This window comes from Carassius carassius, chromosome 32 (assembly GCF_963082965.1).
Source record: "Carassius carassius chromosome 32, fCarCar2.1, whole genome shotgun sequence".
Lineage (NCBI taxonomy): Eukaryota > Metazoa > Chordata > Actinopteri > Cypriniformes > Cyprinidae > Carassius > Carassius carassius.
This window is the reverse complement of record NC_081786.1, coordinates 16,065,290-16,087,339: the sequence shown is the minus strand read 5'-3', so window position 1 is coordinate 16,087,339 and position 22,050 is coordinate 16,065,290. Positions and strand designations below refer to the sequence as shown.

The 22,050-nt window shown below is 35.5% G+C and overlaps 1 protein-coding gene across 1 annotated transcript; it reads left to right on the top strand.

Moving 5' to 3' along the window:
* The first annotated feature begins 2,698 nt into the window (after positions 1-2,698).
* Positions 2,699-6,997, top strand: alkal2b (ALK and LTK ligand 2b). The gene is given in 7 exon segments (XM_059521063.1): positions 2,699-3,398; positions 3,401-3,422; positions 4,223-4,518; positions 4,699-4,752; positions 4,842-4,922; positions 5,147-5,217; positions 6,295-6,997. Coding segments are annotated over 6 exon segments (582 nt in total). The 5' UTR covers positions 2,699-3,334; the 3' UTR covers positions 5,212-5,217; positions 6,295-6,997.
* Positions 6,998-22,050: the final 15,053 nt, after the last annotated feature.

Here is a 22,050-nt window from a genome sequence, read left to right as displayed (position 1 = left end):
AATAAGTTTAAGTGCAAACTTGTAGTACAGTTGCCATTCTCATAGTATACAGTTGGAATGTACGATGCATTGCATATTCAACAAATGCTACAAAAGCAGCTTAGTGATGCATATCGTACTTGAGCGGGAAGGGGCATTTTTTTGTGTTTTGGGAGTTTAAACTAATTTAGCCGTTTTTATTGTATTTAATGATTTAATTTAAAAAAAAATCTTTTTACTTGATTTGTGGTTGTGTGCAGTTAGATTATCTTACTGTTTATCTCACAAGACCTATAGGGGGCAATATGCATACATTTAAGAGTACATGTACAAGATACATACAGTATACAGTATGTATCATTTAATAGTTTATATCGATCTCCTGCTCAATACCTTCTTGAATGAGAATAAATTCAAATTCTTAAATTAGAATGAATTCACATTTAATTCATGTATAATAAGCTATTTAGTAACAGGTTTCCATTGTCACAAAGACCATAGTGTCATTGTGACAAGTACCATGTTGACACAAAAGGTTGATGCATGTAAATTAACTATATTTTTCCTAGGCAGGAATAAGACCTACCTTAAAAAAATGATTGGACAAAAGTAAAACTTGGATTAAAAAAAAAAGTCTCCCCAATAAGCTCTGGGAAAACATAAAAAATGTGTGTCGAGCATGTGCTGCATAAATTATGCCTACTACTTAATTCTCTTGCATTGTTTTAATTCAGTAAAGTATTTATAAAGGAAGACAATTTTAATCACATACTCACATAATCATCGCCTTTCTCTTAACAATTACATACTGAATACATATTCAATTAATGCTAAAAAATTGACAGCTAGCCCCAGTCTTTCCAAATATACACTCTAAGTAAACATAAAAACTTTTAAAACACTGATTCTGTTTTCAAAATACTCACAATGTTTGGAAGGGCATTTTGTAAAAAAATTAGTTGGTTGAAAAAATAACTACATTGAAAAACAAATTGTAGAAACTGTTTTCACTCAGAAATTGCACGTCAATTTCCCAATTAATTGCAATTGCAATTAAATATGATAATTTGATGTACTAACATATTCATTTCTTGTAAAATGTACTCCAATACTTTGTTTCATTTACTTTTACATTTTTTTTTTAGAGTATATGCACATTTAGTAGAAAACAAAAATAACTTAAACCACACATAAATGGAATGCAGCTTTGAACCAATGATAATATCAAAGCTGAGATGTGACTCGAAAATCTTGTGGTTTCAAGGTCTCTGCAATGTTACAGTGCACACAATACTGTATCTGTAAGATGTAGTCCGTAAACAACACAGAATACTTCACACATGTAGGAATTGTGGGCGACAGCTTGCCACTACTTGTGTTGTTATCTTAGTTGTACCCGCTCATGTGGTGCATTATCTCAAGTTTAGTAAGTCACTTAGGGGCAGCTTTGAAGAACATTTTAACCACAGATGATAAAATAAGGGAAGCAGGAACATTTCATTTACAAGTACAGTATGGCTAATTTGTGAAGAGACAGTGAGAGAGAGAGAGAGAGAGAGAGAGAGAGAGAGAGAGAGGATGGGGAAAAGTGAAGGTTGGGCAGGATCAAAAGATAGAGGGTCTGTGGGTGATAAAGGAGAGGAGAAGTGGGCTTTTAATAAAATACAACAATGCATCATTAATTGGCACAAAGACAGGAACAACTGTGTGGCCACTGATGTGAGAGTGAGTTACTCTCTTCTGTTCTTTAAAAATGCCTTTATCATTATTTTATATCTTTACATTTCATTCATTTAATCTGTCACAATTTGTAATTTCTACTCATTTTTATGAGATTTAATTGCACTGAACTCATAACTGTATGCTGCAACTTTGGAACAACTAGGTTTTAATTAAAACATTTATGAATGCAATTATATTTACGTTTATTCATTTAGCAGAAACTTTTATCCAAAGTGACTTATAAATGAAAAACATCATAAACAATTTATCATAAGACACAAGTAATTAAATTTAAGTTAAAGTTAAGTTTTCTAGTTCAGTGGGTTTATTGTGCAAGGTAACTTTTTATATTTCCTGTGCGTTATGATCAAGTTAATTCCCCCAAAGTCAATTTACTCCAATTTGTATGTGTTTCCTTCTCTCTCTAAATATTTTTGAAAAGGTTTATATCTGTTTTCGTGGTCCAAGATAACAGTACAACAGTATATTTAAAAAAAAAAAAGTCATAAATTACGTCATGTTGTTCCAAATTGTCTTTATTTATTTTTAAAATTTTAAATAATTTTAATTAGAAGAAATGAAGTCATACAGGTTTGAAACTACAACAGGGTGATTAAACGATGACAGAATTGTATTTATTTATTTATTTATTTATTTTTTTTAAATAAAATCTCTGTAAGAGACCGTATGTTTAGCTTGTGAACATTTCACAACACTTATAAAACTAACGCATTCACACTGTGTGGCACTGTTGAGCTGTGCCTCAACACCGCATCGCGTTATCCCAGAGAAATCCATGCAACATGATTAATAATAGTTTCCCAAGGTATATAATCCTGATTATCATCAGCTATGGGCATGGAAGCGCGCAGCAGAATGGTGTGCAACCCTGATTTAAACCGTTTGCGAGCCAGAGAGGAGGGGAATGAAATATGAGCGATTTTTTTCTATACTCAAAGGGAGTGGTATAATGTCGAGATTGAGAACGAAACCAATATTGGAGAAGGCCTCAGTCTTCTCATAAACGCTGCTGTGGAGAAGTCTCCAGGAGATTCTGCCTTCCCACTCCAGCTCTAACCATGATGCTTTCTGCTGGTATTTTGCGCTGAAATACAAAACTGCAGCATCCTCTTTGGGGAAACTTTAAAGATAAAGGAGCACAGAAGCACCGCGCGTACGTATTTCATAAGAAGATACAAAGAGGCATTGGGACAGAGACACTTCTGGTGAGAATCTTTCCACTCGTGCCAAATTGGACCACCGGAAGATGCGCGTTACTAGACGGTGATCCAACAGAATTAAAATGCATTTTTTAAGGAGTGCTCTTAACGCGTTTCTAATTAAAGACATGCCGGGGTAATCCACATGGGACAGCTCCTTACCTCTGCAACTGACAATAAAAAGTGAGGAACCCATGCCGGATGATCTGAAGCAACTTTACGCACTGGAGGGGGAAATAAATAAATAAAAAGCTGTGGACTTTCGTCAATTTCCACCCACTTCGAGTCAACACGATCAACAGATGACCACGGCTGTCTTTAAACATATAAAAGGGACTCGCTCTGCTCGTGTCATGGTGCGCTAGAGCCTGTGGAAGTACCTTTGGAGAAGCGACGCCAGCGGAGTCTATTTGATGTGTTTTGCGTTAACATTATTAATCTTTAAACACGCGGGAAGGCTGTCAAACAAGTGTAAACTACATCTGCATTGAAGAGAAACAGGTAATTCGTTACTTTTTCAAACAGACACTTGTTTACAAAGCGTATTTGCGCAAGAGCGTAAAAGGGGAGAAAACTCGGGATTCTTGCGTGGATCTGTTATACTGTGATTGCTTAGAGGTATCGGACAGTGCCTGAAGCTACATTTACTTGTTTTTAAGTTAATCGAAAATTTATTTATTGCACGTTACAACTTAATATTAAGAGAGAGAATATATCAATGCATAATATGTGTATTACCAGAATATTATTAAACAAACAACAAACATTCAGCATTTGTATGTATGTAGTTGACAAAAATACCTGTTGGAAGTTGCTCTACGTCATCTAAAACGTTTTTAAACAACTTTTTGTTAATTATTTTAGAATTATACATGCAGCTTTCTTGACCTTCTTTACTCTGAAATTGCTAAATTTTACAATTAATTACAAAGTAGCAGCAAGTAACTCTTTGAATCAAACGTGAATTTTGGATGTAAAAAAAGAAGAAGTCGTTTTTAAACTACTCCAGTAATCTGTTTACTTTATGACTTGGATTTTTTCTTTTATTATTATTATTATTATTTTTTTTTTTTTTACAATGTATTAACTGAAAGATCCACAATATTTTGTATTTTTAAAATGTTTAAAATTGTCAAACTTAAAAGACGTGTACATTCATACACATTTCATCCTCAAATCTTTAAATATCCCTAGTAATTATATTTCAACTACATATTAATGTGGTATTTTAAGCACATTTACATGAATCGGTTAATCAAATATTGGCACTGGGCACTGAACTGATCTTGTTGTGTTTGCAGGGCTATACGACTGGACGCAGAGCAGAGGGGCTCTCGTTGCCCACCTTTCAGCATGAGTGCAGTGCGCACACCTGTCTTCATAGGGCTCCTTTTGATGATCCTCACCACTGGCTACTGCAGACCGAGAGACAGGGACGACACCAGTCTGCTGGACCTCCTAAGAGACAGAGGGAGACTAGCACAGGAGCATCACAGTGAGGGAAACACACAGCATCCCCCCGAGATCGCCGAGCACTCGGCAGAAACAAACGGCGTTAATAAAGTTACAAAGTCATATCAGCATGAACGCATTCTTGGTAAGCATCACCACATTCAATCACTGACAAAATGAGATAAGGAGAACTGCTTGAATACTTGAAATACAATAGTGGTTGTTTGATCTGTTGGGTGGCATTAAATATCTTGTGACCAATATATGAATAATACATTTTTTGTACAACAATTTACAAGCTGAGGAATTTCTCTATTTTTAACAGAGGTCTTTCCGAGAGATATTCCACAGAAGGAGAAGATTTTAAAACATTTAACAGGTGAGCAAGTGTCAGCCTCTCTATTCCCGTTCTTCATTATGTTTGCAAATTGAAAGCAACTTAAAACCTGTCTTTTTCTGTGTTTGCAGGGCCGCTTTATTTTAGCCCCAAATGCAGCAAACACTTTTATAAACTGTATAATAATACCAGGGACTGCACAATACCAGCCTGTAAGTGCCACCTCATTGAATTCCATTAGCATGACTTTATAAACGATGGGAGTGTGAGAAATATTTAACTTGAATAATTAATCTGAACTGTTTTGCCATATATTCAGGTAAATAATTATGCATGCACATTTTTTATTTGGATGTTTTTACACTATTTTGATTATAATTTTCTGTATGGTGCCATGTTTTAAATCTGTTTAACTCTTGTTTTTCTTTCTTTCTAGATTATAAAAGATGTGCCCGGCTTCTTACAAGGCTAGCAGGGAGCCAGCGGTGCTCAGAGGGATAGATGTCAGGTGAATAGTTAACATAATGTATACATTGATTGATTTAATAGTCAACTTGTTTCCGCTGTGTGATATATTGCTGCTAAAATGTTTGTTATGGAAATATTTGCCCAGAATACACAATAAGTGATCAAATGTCTGTTTGTTTTTTTTAAGGACACAATCATCCCACTGTTCATGCTACTACATTCTAAAAAAAAAGAACTTGATAGACAGTTTCTGGTTACACACGGTGTCTAATCTATGTACAGTAGTATTAAACGTAACTCTACGTAAGAAATATTCAACCTGTTTTATGACCTTTCTAATATTACAGAGTACCCAGATTAGTTTTTACTTCACCTGATTGGAATGAAAGGGTTTGCACATTTTAGCTAAAAGGCTGTTTTGGTGGAGCTTCTAGTGCAGAGGTTAAATAGTTAAGTTAGTTCCTCTAATTAAACAAAAATATAAGAAAAGCAAAAACAGGTGGCACCCGTACATCTGTCAAAGAAAGTACATGAATATAATCTGGGATTACATTCTCAATTGACTGTAAATGGCATGTTAACCATTTGAAGTTAAGAGCCACACTTATGGACAATGGCCCTTTTCTTAATGACACTGCTTTAGTTCTCAATGTAACATTAAACCTTCAGTCCTTTCACCATCTGTGTTGCACAATTTGCTCTTCTGTGGTGTTTTGTACCCACACTATTGTGCATTTGAGGAGCAGAAACTATATAATCACAAGGTTTATTTGAGATCTTTTCGTCCTCTGCCTAGTAAAAACTAATTATAGCTATAACTTGCATTTATAATGGCTTTGTATACTAAAATAATAACAATTGGCAGTATTTTCCAAATAGAAATGTTAAAATAAAGACATAAGGAGATATCTAGGTGGATAATAATAATACTTATTTTTCTTAAATAAATAAATAACATCAGAACTTTCTAATGTCCCCTTTTATTTTTGCATAAATCAGTTCTCCAGCATGAATTTCTAGACATTTTAGACATTTTACCAGCATCCCAAAGGGTTTTATTAAGGTTTATTATGTTGAATTAATTTTTGTTCATGTCAATCAATTATTTTCATTTTACAGATTTCAAAAGACCTGAAGAATTAAAGAGAACCAAGAAAAGTGCCTTGGAGAAAAACAGGGAAACGAAATGAATTCTGGACAATCATATTTATCATGTGAACATAGCTTTTTTTTTTTTTTGCAATGAAATAGAACTCCTCTTTTGACCTTTTCTTCTCACATACAGCTTGTGAATCTTGTGAGTTGACAAAACTGATGTTAGAACCAAGTTTACTGGCAATGGTCATGGTGAAAATGAAGAAGACAATGTTTTATGGGAAAAACAAACACAAAAAAGTCCTGCTGCCAAATAATAAACTCTGGGTGTCACATTCAACTGCATATATTCGAAGTTAAATTTGCCTTCACAGGTTGTGTGTCCAGTAGTTTTTGATTGAAGAAGAATTTAGATGTTGTTTTGGAGATGTTCAAAGGTGTTTACTGGCTGAACGCAGCCTTTGGTCCAATATTCCTGACAACCTCAAAGTTACATTCCTCAAAGCCAGAGCTAAATCCTTTGATTGAATTATGAAATGCGTGATTTTTTCTTGCCTTTTTTTGTCTTTACAAGACATGACTTGGCAGTGATTAACGCTGGTTGCAGTTTATTCTGTGAAAGAAATTAATTGCATTTTGCTAATATTGAATGTCTCATATTATGTATTTATACATTCAAGCTATAATATTGCTATTGTCAAATAAACATCTAAGTTAGAGTTCAGTTTGTAAATATTGTAAATATATACAGTATATATATATATATATATATATATATATATATATATATATATATATATATATATATATATATATATATATATATAACACATATGATCTTTAAATAAACATGTTTGTTATATAATGTTTAAAGAGTGTTAAATTTTAAGTTATTTATTTCTAATAAATGCTATAATCTATTGCTGCTTTTCATAGTTTCCCACTCCATTTTGGCTGTAAATCCATCTTTGAGAGGTATGAGACCCATTTAAGGGTGTGGGAAAGCAGTACTCTGCTCTTAGCTGATGTCATAAAAGCACATTTAAGTGACAGTCTTCTAAAATAATGTTTGCATTGGCATTCTACTCAGGATAAAAAGCAAAAAAGAAAACATTTCAAATTGTTAAGGATTTTTTTGTGTTTGTCGGCAAATTCTATTTGTGTCCATTAAGCAGAGGAAGTATATAATTTCATCATTACAGCTAGTTAGAATCCAATCTAACTTACTGTGTTCAAATCAGCCAGTCCATATGTATTTACAGTACATTTATTAGTCTATATAGGTCTATGCCCATCAATTTGACTTAGAAGTTAATGCATGTCATAAGTATGCTGTCTATTAGTGAACCATGGTAAAACCCTCTATTATCTCTAGTTTACTATTACAGAGTTCTTCTACTTGATTTGTCTAGACATGCTAGTGACACTTGTGCTCAAGTAAGCGAATTAATTTCAGATTAATTTCAGAAAAGTTTATGAAATGCGCTACCTTTCTAAAAAAAATCTAGCAGAATCACTACATATCAATAGATGAAGAGAATTCTTGTTTTGCCAAAAGCACCAGTGTAGCATCCAAGTTTACAGCATAAACGTTCTGTTGTTACGTTCAGCCATATTGCAAGCAATTATATCGGTCTGCTGATGTAATGCATGTGTATCTCTTTCTTGCTTTCTTAGGAACTCCCACTAGTTACCTGATGCCAACACTGTGGTTTAGCTGGTCTGACTATAATTTTGGGCTGCGGCCAAGTAAGAGTAAGAGTACAAAGCAACAAATGGTACATTTACCATTAGGACTTTACTGACCATCAAGAGCAGAATATTAAGACTTTGGAATATCTGTAACTTAATAATGTAGAAATTCAATGCACACAGGTTATAAGGATTTGGAATTTGTCACAGCCATATGGTTTTAAACAGCCACTGATGGCAATGTAAAGTGACACGGATGGCCGGAGAGCAGTGATTTAAAACCAAGGATCAGGAACAAAACTGGCCAAATCTGACCTGATGATTATAAATGAACCGTTCAAAATTTGGTGACTCATACTTCCACGTCAGCCTTAACCGCATACAATGAATGTGACAACTGAGCAGCAGCACTGCAATATGTGTTTGCTTTATAATCTAGTCTAGAAGTCGAGATATTCATCAAGAAACTTGTTCCATATCACAAAAATATCATGTATGAAATATATGCAAAATATGGTAAAAAATATATTGCTAATATGGATGTTAAATATATTTATATGTTTTTGATGTTTTGCCATATGGGATGTGAAAATCTTCATCTTCATATTGAAATCGTTAAATTGGGCTAAAATTTATGATTTTTCCCAAATAAATGCATTCTATGAATTTTGGCTTATGTCTTTAGAAAGAGATTTTGTGCTTTGTAATTTACAAAGTTGAAGGACAATTTCTGCGAGACAGCTCTAACAGAAGCCAAAACCATTGTCTGGAAAGTTGTCTGGATAGGTGTCCCACAAAATGCCATATAGGCTTAATGCTCATTCCCCTTTCCCACTTCAGTTGGTAATATGCTGGAAAAGGTTCCCGGAAAGGTGACATTAAGCATTCAAAGAACTCCATAAGCTGATTACTGGACCTTTGTTGAGCACATGATCTGAGATTGGTCAAAGTAACAATGTATCTGCCAATGAAAGCGCCTCAAGTGTCTATAGCATCAGATAAAATTAATAAATCAGATAAGATTCAGATAAAATTTGAGAAAAGATATATGCACATCCTTTTCTTTATAAACAATACTGCCATTAACTCCACCAAACTGATTGGCAAAACATGCTGTGTTAAAGACAAACCTTCAAAGCTTCAGCTGAATGTCTTTGGAGAAATCTGTATGAAAAGTTACATTAAGCACTTTTTCAGCCTTATTGTGTCTGATTCAAATGATCATGTTACAGTTATATTACATGTTACAGGACTAAACAAAAATGCCAATCAATCACTTAATGCATGTCAGTTTTAAACATTTAATTTTGATTTAACATGTAATTATTTTAGCCATAATTGTGTGAATTGAAAAATGTAGATTTGTTATTATTATAAATGCTGAAACCAGTTGTGCTGCTTTATATTTTTGTGGAATCAGATTTTTTTCAGTATTCTTTAATGAATACAAAATTTCAAAGACCAGCATTTATTTGAAATAGAAATAGTTTGTAACATCGTAAAAGTCTTCACTGTCAGTTGATAAATATTATGCATCCTTGCTGAGTAAAAGTATTCTTTCCAAAAATAGTTATGAATAACTCTGGAAATTATTGAAAAAAATTATGTCTATCCTAGATGATTTTCACATTATAAGACCCTCAAGCATCACATTATAGGACCTGAGAATCTCTTCCATTGGTTATGGTCATTGGTCATGTTCAGATCTTAAGAGTCAAAAGCAGTTAGAAAATTTTCCCACTATCCAAAGTGCAGTCTTTAATCCTCTAATTTAGGATTTCTGCAGAGTCAGAGTTCAAACAGTGGTGTTACAGACTCTTGAGAGGATCACAGATTTTTGGAAAGCAGTGTTGAACCCATCAGACTTGGCTTTGTTTATGTTGAAGCCATGCAGGTGTTTGTTAAATGCCAGAATGCCGTCTACTACGCAGAGGATGAGACACACGTTACATTTCTTACATAGCTGGGTGTGGATGACTGACAGCCAAGGAGGTGGTTGTATAAAGCCCAGACGGGAGCAGTGAGCTGCACGTCTTTCTCTCAGGTTCCAAACAGAGGCATGCCTCTGCCATTTAGAAGTCAGAACATAGCGGGTCATCTCAGGCAAAGGGTCTTAAAATTCTGCCTCTCTGTCTGTGTACATAAGACTGTTTGATCACTTGAGATCAGGGCGCACATGACACACCAGATCTGCCAAGAGCCCACCAGATGAATGGCTAAGTGATAATGTGTGAGGATAGAATGAAAATAGTCTCTGTGTTTTCATAATTTAATGGTAAATAGTAACTTCAAAAAAATCTATAAAGTGTAAGTGATATTAAAGCTAAGTCCATTTCAAATAAATTCTGTTCACACAGCAGCCATATTTGCAAAGCCTCTGGACAGATATTTTGGGCATCCAAGACAAAGTCCTACCTACTTGAATTTATTTTTAAATAACATTTTAAACAAAATCTGACATAAACTGTGCCATAGATATTGTTTCTTCTGCTCAAATATAAAAAAAACGTATATTTTAGGCTGGTCTAGCCAAAGCAGTTCTAAGACATTGATTAAAGGGGTCATATGATGTGATTTCAATTTTTCCTTTCTCTTTGGAGTGTTACAAGCTCTTGGTGCAAAGAAGATCTATAAAGTTGCAAAGACTAAAGTCTCAAATCCAAAGAGATATTGTTTATAAAAGATAAGAGTCAACCATGACATCCTAAAACGGCTCATTCAAACACAAATGTTCACGCAAAGAAAGAAGGCGTAACTTTGATTCTCGCTGTTGCCACCAGCACCATGTTGTGGAGATGCTTTGTGTTTCGTTGTGAAAGCTAAATTTTTTTTTTTGCATTTCAAAAGAGGACACAACTAGAAATCAGTGGTTAAGTTGTATTTACAACCAATATTCATACTGTATGTGTGCACTGCATTTTACGGAGGACAAGAAATGTTTCCAAAACCAGTAGCCTACAATGCTTCTGTGCACAAACGCTGTTTCTATAAAGTGGGGCAATATCAACTTTGCAAGAACAGTCTGGCGTTTCTGACTCTGTAAGTACGTTTACATATTTAAAGAATTTGCCACTGACGGTTCAAATGCGAGTTTTGAGCAGTGTAGAGTAGTGCTTGTCATTTGTCGTTTCTCCGATCACAAATGCAGACATGCTTTTATGTTTACGCAGTGTGATATGCATAAAAAGACAGTACAAGTTATTATAATCAGTAATTATGTCCCCACTGGATGAAACAAATGCCTCGTTTATAATGGGTTTTATTGGTTTTGTCTCACCGTGCTGGGACACGGCATCACCGTATGTCAAGGGCCGTAACATTTCCGTCTCACGCTTGAGGTATTCAGCCAAATCCCAATGCACTGGATAGCCGGCCAATCAGAGCACACCTCACTTTTCAGACTGATGAGCTTTGTAAGTATCAATGCGCTTCAGAAAGGCAGGGCATAGAGGAGAAACAATAATGTACAGTATGTGGAAAATAATGTACAGTATGTGGAAAATAATGTGTGTTTTTGAACCTTAAACTGCATAAACACATTGCATTAACAAAATTTTATTTTTAGCAACATCATATGACCCCTTTAAAGTTAATTATTATTTGAGATACTTGAAATATTGCACTACATTTAATTAGTACAATTTAAGTACTCAATTTATCATTTAACGGTCCCCTCTCTCTCTCTCTCTCTCTCTCTCTCTCTCTCTCTCTATATATATATATACATATATACACTCACACATATATATTTGTATGTGTATGTAATTATGCATTCTGAACTGGAATTAATACACACACACACACATATATATGTATATATAAAGGTTTTTATGAAGATATTAAACAAAATGATAAGCTGAAGTGGCACATGTCCATGCAAACTGCACTGAAATAAGAATAAGTGTTGAATGAACTTGAATTGAGTTAATAATGTTTTTAAACACATAAATACATGTTTGATTTTAAAAGAACTTTCCTAAGCACCTACATAACAATCTTCTATTGTTATGCTGTATTTTTACAACCCGAATTCCGGAAAAGTTGGGACGTTTTTTAAATTTTAATAAAATGAAAACTAAAGGAATTTCAAATCACATGAGCCAATATTTTATTCACAATAGAACATAGATAACGTAGCAAATGTTTAAACTGAGAAATTTTACACTTTTATCCACTTAATTAGCTCATTTAAAATTTTATGCCTGCTACAGGTCTCAAAAAAGTTGGCACGGGGGCAACAAATGGCTAAAAAAGCAAGCAGTTTTGAAAAGATTCAGCTGGGAGAACATCTAGTGATTAATTAAGTTAATTGATATCAGGTCTGTAACATGATTAGCTATAAAAGCTTTGTCTTAGAGAAGCAGAGTCTCTCAGAAGTAAAGATGGGCAGAGGCTCTCCAATCTGTAAAAGACTGCGTAAAAAAATTGTGGAAAACTTTAAAAACAATGTTCCTCAACGTCAAATTGCAAAGGCTTTGCAAATCTCATCATCTACAGTGCATGACATCATCAAAAGATTCAGAGAAACTGGAGAAATCTCTGTGCGTAAGGGACAAGGCCGGAGACCTTTATTGGATGCCCGTGGTCTTCGGGCTCTCAGACGACACTGCATCACTCCTCGGCATGATTGTGTCAATGACATTACTAAATGGGCCCAGGAATACTTTCAGAAACCACTGTCGGTAAACACAATCCGCCGTGCCATCAGCAGATGCCAACTAAAGCTCTATCATGCAAAAAGGAAGCCATATGTGAACATGGTCCAGAAGCGCCGTCATGTCCTGTGGGCCAAGGCTCATTTAAAATGGACTATTTCAAAGTGGAATAGTGTTTTATGGTCAGACGAGTCCAAATTTGACATTCTTGTTGGAAATCACGGACGCCGTGTCCTCCGGGCTAAAGAGGAGGGAGACCTTCCAGCATGTTATCAGCGTTCAGTTTAAAAGCCAGCATCTCTGATGGTATGGGGGTGCATAAGTGCATGGGCAGCTTGCATGTTTTGGAAGGCTCTGTGAATGCTGAAAGGTATATAAAGGTTTTAGAGCAACATATGCTTCCCTCCAAACAACGTCTATTTCAGGGAAGGCCTTGTTTATTTCAGCAGGACAATGCAAAACCACATACTGCAGCTATAACAACAGCATGGCTTCGTCGTAGAAGAGTCCGGGTGCTAACCTGGCCTGCCTGCAGTCCAGATCTTTCACCTATAGAGAACATTTGGCGCATCATTAAACGAAAAATACGTCAAAGACGACCACGAACTCTTCAGCAGCTGGAAATCTATATAAGGCAAGAATGGGACCAAATTCCAACAGCAAAACTCCAGCAACTCATAGCCTCAATGCCCAGACGTCTTCAAACTGTTTTGAAAAGAAAAGGAGATGCTACACCATGGTAAACATGCACCGTCCCAACTATTTTGAGACCTGTAGCAGAAATCAAAATTGAAATGAGCTCATTTTGTGCATAAAATTGTAAACTTTCTCGGTTTAAACATTTGCCATGTTATCTATGTTCTATTGTGAATAAAATATTGGCTCATGTGATTTGAAAGTCTTTTAGTTTTCATTTTATTAAAATGTAAAAAACGTCCCAACTTTTCCGGAATTCGGGTTGTATAATGAGAACCTAAAATGTAAATTTTAGACCCAGATGGTAATTTTTTTCCCGCTTGTATACACAAAAAACATTGCATAATGTTAAAATATCAATACAGAATAAATAATTTGACTTTTCATGGGTTCAAAATTAATGTTTACAAATGATCTTGTGGATAGTGGTTTAAAAAAATCATACAGACAAATAACAAACAGACATAATGTGTGAAAATATATTTTGTGTGTGTGTGAAGAAAGCAAACTGCAAGAATGACCAATCAAGCCAAGAATTTCAGAGGTAATTTTTTTTAGCACAACATGACCCATTCTAAATTCTCCAAACAACAGACAATTTTTTTTGGCACAATATGAATGTCCCAGGGGACAACAGGCCTTAGAGTTCTGTTTATAGATTGTAACAACAACAGTGTAAATGAGACACGTTTCTAAAAACCTTCCAGTCCAGATTTACAGTACATTGTGCTCACCGCAGAAGATTCCTCATGAGGAGGAATATCAAACTCAAGATAATCTGTAACCGAGAGACAAAGATAAATTACCAAAATGTAAAACCTTGCTGGCAGATAAAACAAAAAAAAAAAACATGTAAATCTTTTTGTTTACTCACACAAACATTTTGACTCAAACTTATTAAGTTTTTCTGGAAAGATAAACTCTTACCGCTTTGAGCTGTTTTTATCAGCGGGAATGGTTTTTATTACACATTGCTCCTAATGATACACTTTTATATAAGCATACTGTCTATTTAAAGACCGCAATCAACATTGCAATAAATGAGAAATATCACCTGTCATCACAACTGCGCGTGTCTGTTTGTTTTAACACGTGAGTCTGTGTACACGAGAGCGCGCTAGGGTCCTATTGTTGTCAAATGCTAAATATAACTTTGAATCCTGTGTAGCTTAAAATACTGGTCTGTAACTGTGACATGCGACTTTTTTTCACGGCATTCCTTCGAAAATATTATTTACCAAGCGAACTGAAGTACTTTTGTATTTGGTTTTATTTCTTTACAGGTCCTTTAAGACTAAGTAAACGGGTTTGGCAGGTGTATCGGAAGTCATCGCGTTTAACTTCTCTTACCTGCACCAGGTGAGACTGCATAAAAGTCAACTTGAAACTTCGAGAAGTCTCCGGTCCTGGCGAATAAAGACCGTTTTTGATAAGAGTGAGTACTAAAGAAGGTTTTTCATGTTTCTCTGAAATGAATAGGTAACCCAGCGTTTGATCGAGTTGGTTCATTAACGTTAACGTTACTCTCTCTGCAAATTTTCACACGCACTGTGAGGCGGCTTTGTTTCTACGTATTAGTGAAGTGGCATTTATATTACTTTTCGGCAAATTTTTACTTATTTTTAAAGCATGAGCTCAGCTGCTAAATATTGTTGATTAACCAAAAAAAAAAAAGAAAAAAAGAAAAAGAAAAAACCTTTCAGAGTATTTATTCACAGTCAGTGTAATTATGTTATATGTCTCTTACAGGAAAACTGAAAGAGCATGTTAAATAGAAAATCAGTATACTTTGGCAAGCCAACAAGATTTTTTGTAGTCTATGTTTTGGCATAATGTACAGTAGCCTAATGATTACTCAGGTCAGTTAGACGGTAGATTATGACAAATTTATCACAGATATGACAAGACCCATGAGTGCACTAAACATAAACTTTATTTAAACAATTTTTTGTTACTATTTACGAAAAGGTGACTTAGAATAGATGACGTAAATACCAGCTTTCATTATGACGTGCACTTTATTTCGCGTCACAGCTGTCACACGTGATAATACGGACGGTCTGCGGTCTTTATTGACAAAAGCAATATATTTAACCCCTGTGGGAAAATAGATCTAAGATCTCCACCTTGAAACAGACAACTTGTCATGATTTGGAGTGTCCCTTCGACATTCCAGAAGCTCTGTTTACATGCAGGAGGATTTGTCGCATGCGTTTAAAGCTATAATTATAAACGAATTACCACTAAGGGTCAATTTAAGTTGTACTTAAGGGATTTGTTGGAAATTCTTCAAGGTGTCCATCATACTTTTTACCATTTTTGGACTTGATTTACTGACATATATTTTTAGAACCACACTATTTGCATTTATCTTGACCTTTGACCTATTTGATTTGATCCCTTTAACAAAAAAACAAACAAACAAAAAAAAAGCACTGAAAGAAGAATCTCAAATCTTGCTGCTTAATTTGATTGTATGAAGTGTTAAAGCAGGTTCCACTGTGAATGTCAGTAACAAAAATATGTTTGTGTGCTCTCTCTCTGGATCAATGCTGCATTCGTAATTGTTTATTATCTCTTCCAACTACAAATTAAGACATAATTGCACTGTCCCAGGTATTTGCATTTTACATGCTTTATTTTGCTATGTTAATAAGGTATTGACTAATTATCTGCGTAAGCAGTAATTATTTGTACAGTAGTAATCACAAAAATTGTATTCACATTATGTTTGATATGACAGCTGCATTTATTAGCCCACCCCCTCTGTATGGCAGCTTAGGTTTTACAGGCATGAGGAAATGAGTAGAATAGGGCTTAATAAGATACACCCCAAAAAAGCTTTGTTGCTAACGGTCCTTGTCAGATTTGGGGGACGACTACTTTATACAATGCAAAATTACAGAATTACTCAAACTTTAAGAAAATGTATATCATGTAAGAGAGAGAGAGAGCTACATCAACCCTGCATATCCCCAGATGCTCTCAGGTCACAAAGTTCAGTGCTTTTTTTGCTTCGTGACTGTCCCCGTTTGAATTCACTCTTTAATGGTACAGTGTTTTTTTTTTCTGCCAAAGACACATGCATTGAAGCTGTAGGCTAGAACAGAAAAGGGAAATTCTCAACTACAACAGAAAGAGTGGATTCTTGTACTGAACATAAATCAGAAAAAGACCCAAGGCTCACACTATTCTGTGGCAGCTGACATTAAGGTTGGAAATAGGACTTCAGTTTCTCTTTAGTGGTGTTTTTCAAAAGATTTCCGCTTCAGGACAAAAAAATAAATAAATTACATTGGGCATCAAAGTACCAAAAGTGATTATTTTACCAGCTAAAATAAAAAGTAAAAAAATATTTGAAAACAAGCATGGAGGATTATATTGCCAAGACCTGCATAGGCCCACTAATATGCAAAGTTCTGTTTGGTTTGCAAATGTTTGTGTCCTTGGCAGTCAGTAATTAAGCACATTGTGTTTGTGTGGTGTATACAAACCATGTTTATGCTTACTCAAAATGAAACCATATTGCTTGCATTTGGGTTATATTTTCTTTTATATTATGTAGGATTGCTCAAGGTTTTTGAGAACGAGGGCATCTCATGCAATCTCTTCCTGGCATCTGCTGATTTTTTTCTACAGGAGCTTCAACCAAGAGACATATATTTGGACAAAATATTATACACAATATGGAAAGCGTTTACTCCTAAAATATGCATGACTATATGATTAGTTGCAGGGCTCAAAAAATAAGATTTTGGGCTTTTTCTGGACTTGAATGCATCAGTATATGCCATCATTGAATAGAAAGCATTTATTTGAAATAAAAATATTTGGTAACATATCTTTATTTTTGCTTTACATGAACACTGCCACAGAGATTACATAATACAAGGATATAAACAAACGATTGGATTATGGGTTGAGATGACTTAATGACTATAATTCAGCCAAATAAAAATCATCTAATTTGCATGACATAATAATGAAATGTCAGCCTCTTGCACAGGACTTTTTACCAACTCCAGAAGTTTCGTATGAAAATCTTTATTAGTCTGAATTTGTAAGCATTACTGCATATGTGTGTAAGTAACTATCTGTGCAGCATAACTCACTGATGTCTTCACAGACATTTTCAACATCTCACTTAGTCAGGCTGTTGTTCCCACATGTTTCAAAACTACCACCATCATTCCAGTCCCGAAGAAGCCATCTCCATCCTGCTTCAATGACTACCGTCCTGTTTCACTTACTCCCATCCTTATGAAATGCTTTGAACGGCTAGTCATGCACCACATCAAGTCTGCCCTCCCCTCCTCCCTTGACCCCTTCCAGTTTGCTGATTTTTTAGGCTCTACTGTTAGTGTTATCTGTATGCACCGGGGTCTGAGAGTAACGCAATTTCGATTCTCTGTATGTACAGTACAGACCAAAAGTTTGGACACACCTTCTCATTCAAAGAGTTTTCTTTATTTTCATGACTATGAAAATTGTAGATTCACACTGAAGGCATCATAACTATGAATTAACACATGTGGAATTATATACATAACAAAAAAGTGTGAAACAACTGAAAATATGTCATATTCTAGGTTCTTCAAAGTAGCCACCTTTTGCTTTGATTACTGCTTTGCACACTCTTGGCATTCTCTTGATGAGCTTCAAGAGGTAGTCACCTGAAATGGTCTTCCAACAGTCTTGAAGGAGTTCCCAGAGGTGCTTAGCACTTGTTGGCCCTTTTGCCTTTAGTCTGCGGTCCAGCTCACCCCTAAACCATCTCGATTGGGTTCAGGTCCGGTGACTGTGGAGGCCAGGTCATCTGGTGCAGCACCCCATCACTCTCCTTCTTGGTCAAATAGCCCTTAAACAGCCTGGAGGCGTGTTTGGGGTCATTGTCCTGTTGAAAAATAAATGGTCCAACTAAACGCAAACCGGATGGAATACCATGCCGCTGCAAGATGCTGTGGTAGCCATGCTGGTTCAGTATGCCTTCAATTTTGAATAAATCCCCAACAGTGTCACCAGCAAAGCACCCCCACACCATCACACCTCCTCCTCCATGCTTCACGGTGGGAACCAGGCATGTGGAGTCCATCCGTTCACCTTTTCTGCGTCGCACAAAGACATGGTGGTTGGAACCAAAGATCTCAAATTTGGACTCATCAGACCAAAGCACAGATTTCCACTGGTCTAATGTCCATTCCTTGTGTTCTTTAGCCCAAACAAGTCTCTTCTGCTTGTTGCGTTTCTTTAGCAGTGGTTTCCTAGCAGATATTCTACCATGAAGGCCTGATTCACACGGTCTCCTCTTAACAGTTGTTCTAGAGAGGTGTGTGCTGCTAGAACTCCGTGTGCCATTGACCTGGTCTCTAATCTGAGCTGCTGTTAACCTGCGATTTCTGATGCTGGTGACTCGGATGAACTTATCCTCCGCAGCAGAGGTGACTCTTGGTCTTCCTTTCCTGGGGCGGTCCGGATGTGAGCCAGTTTCTTTGTAGCGCTTGATGGTTTTTGTGACTGCACTTGGGGACACTTTCAAAGTTTTCCCAATTTTTCGGACTGACTGACCTTCATTTCTTAAAGTAATGATGGCCACTCGTTTTCCTGTAATTAGCTGCTTTTTTCTTGCCATAATACAAATTCTAACAGTCTATTCAGTAGGACTATCAGCTGTGTATCCACCTGACTTCTGCACAACACAACTGATGGTCCCAACCCCATTTATAAGGCAAGAAATCACACTTATTAAACCTGACAGGGCACACCTGTGAAGTGAAAACCATTTCAGGTGACTACCTCTTGAAGCTCATCAAGAGAATGCCAAGAGTGTGCAAAGCAGTCATCAAAGCAAAAGGTGGCTACTTTGAAGAACCTAGAATATGACATATTTTCAGTTGTTTCACACTTTTTTGTTATGTATATAATTCCACATGTGTTAATTCATAGTTTTGATGCCTTCAGTGTGACTCTACAATTTTCATAGTCATAAAAATAAAGAAAACTCTTTCAATGAGAAGGTGTGTCCAAACTTTTGGTCTGTACTGTATGTACTGTACATGTGGAAGAATTGACCATAAAGCAGACTTGACTTGACTTGATATGGTCTGTCACATGAGATCACTAATACACCTTTACCAATGATAAAACGTTTGTTTTGGTTTGTTTGTATCTGGTCCCTTAAACACCATTATGTTGTTCGGTGTGTACTTATCTACTTTAAAAACACGTCATGAGATCAGGTTAGACTGATGACTCAGACAGACATTCTTTCGTGAGTTGATTTGGCAGAATATCTGATAGATGATATGCTATTTGACACAAGTTGCTTACGTAGAAGTCTTTAGGTATCACAGAATGTAACGTTTTATTTACGTTGACAGCAGTTTGGGAGAGTAATTATTCTAATGCATTACATCAAGAGCTATATGACAAATGGGAGAAGAATTCACAGCACACAGCTGTTTAATACTAGAAATGACGAGAGTGAAAGAGAATCATAGAGGTGCTACCAGCCGCAGCCTGGCATTTACCGCTACATTGTATATGTGAATGAGAGATTATTATTACTTAACTGCACTTTGTGTAAATTGAGAAAGTTTGATGCATGTTTGGTCTTTCAGGTCTTACAAAGTTCAGTACTCCCAATTCACTTTCCCAAACCTTGTACCCTATTGTATGCAGTTCTTTTCAAGCTAGAGCACTGTTTACGCTTCTTAAATGAAATAATGGTTTGTAGGCACTTGAAGCAGTACAAAAACCGAACAAGACCTTGGACCTTCTTCTTTTTTAAATTTTTTTTACTTTAGAAATAATCTGAAGTGACTGTGAATGAGTGCTTTCTTAGTCATCTGCTTTTTCATGTGATGTCCTGATCTTGGGGTAGTTTTTGTGTGAAGGCAAGAATCTGTTTTACTATTGCTCAGACCGTAACCTTATAATAAACTTGGTGTGTAACTCGTCCTGCACATTCATGATATACAGATATAATATGAATGAGCCATATCTATGGATTTTTGGCCCTTTTTGGACCCTAGGCTTTTAAAAATAAAGGTTTCAAATGGGGGTTTTGCAGTGATGCCATGGAGGGTTCCCCAAAAATAATTTCTTAAAATAATAATTTTTTAGTTTGAAGATTCTGAAAAACATAAAAAAAAAATATTTTTTTTCAATATAAAGAGCCATTTGGGGAATGGAACATTTAACAGAACACTTCATCTTGGATCCATAGATTCCAATAAAGGACCTTTTAAAAAGTATTTTATAAAGGTTTAGTGACCTTTGTGTAAAAGTACTGTATGAAGTAACATTTCTCAAGTAACCTTGAGTGATTCATTTAAAGCTGTACATAATAAAAAAAATAGCCAAATAGCAACTGCTCTTATCAATTGGTTAATTTACTTACTCTGTAGCCAAAGTCATTACTTATCATTAACTACAGAGTTTTCAAAAGTCAAAGTCTCCTCAAAAATGTCTTGAAAAGTGTTAACTGGACAAAATGGCCTAATTGGTGGCAGTTCTGGTATTACTGTATTAAAGCAGGTGCTAAGGGTAGAATAGACCTGTTGATGTGGCTGGTTTCGAAAGAATTCTACAACTGGAAAGTCTGCATGTGACTTAAAGTGACGCTTTGCAAACACCTCCCTGCGTAAACCACAGAAACAGTGTACCTGCCAAAAGCAACTCTCATTTGTAGCAGAAGGGTGCTGGATCACCCCAATATATCCAGTGATTCATCCTTAAAAAATCAGTTTGCAGAATGTGATGCGTTTATGTCACAAAATGAGGGTGTGGTGCTATTTAAAAGGAATGCTTTTGTAGGATACATCGATGAAGTGACATGGCATGTAGTTTTTAAATCTAATAATTTATTTTAAAATACTTTAAAAATGTGACTTAAATATTACATGGACATGTTTATAAGTTTCATGCTTGTGATTTTATTTTTTATATTTTATATTTTAAGTCAAATAGCTCTTGAAAATAGCTAAAAAAAATTCATTCATTCATTCATCAATTCATTATATTTGCCATATAATAGCTACACCACATGCCATTTTTTAAATCTTAGACACTGTTATTTGTCTTTGGGATGTTCACTTTATATACAGTATGCTATTCAACCAGCATCAGTGCCATGGCTTGTAGAAAGGTTCGAATAAATTGAGAAAGAACAGGAATAGAGGCAATCTGACTCAGACTGTGTCTCGTGGGGGACACAATTTTTAACCATCATTTTAAGTCATCAGCATGAATGCTAACAACCTAATCACTGACTGTGTGGCTAATATAATTAGTGCAATTATCAATGAGATTAAAAAAATAACCAATTTGGTTATGCTGACATTTGATACTGAATTGTTAACAGTTTGTCATATTAAAATGGAGAGACTTTATAATAGAGGAACAGGTCATTGTTGTGTCGTGTTTAACAACAAGTGGTTAAATATAGCCTATAGCCTTTAAATCATTTTGACATTTGAATCTTATTTCAGGTTCATTGTAGCATAGATGCCACAAGAGAAATGTTTTCACATAGTAGAATTTAAAGCATTTAGGAAGATGCAAACTATCAGACAAATTTGGTGTAATAGTCATTTGATGATTCAGATTTTTGGAATGTGACGCAGAGCCAGATGAATTTATATTGCTTCTGATGTTTCTTTTACAGTGAATAACCCTATTCCTGCTAACCTAAGGTCTGAGGCCAAGAAGACCGCCAAGATCCTTTAGAGAGTAC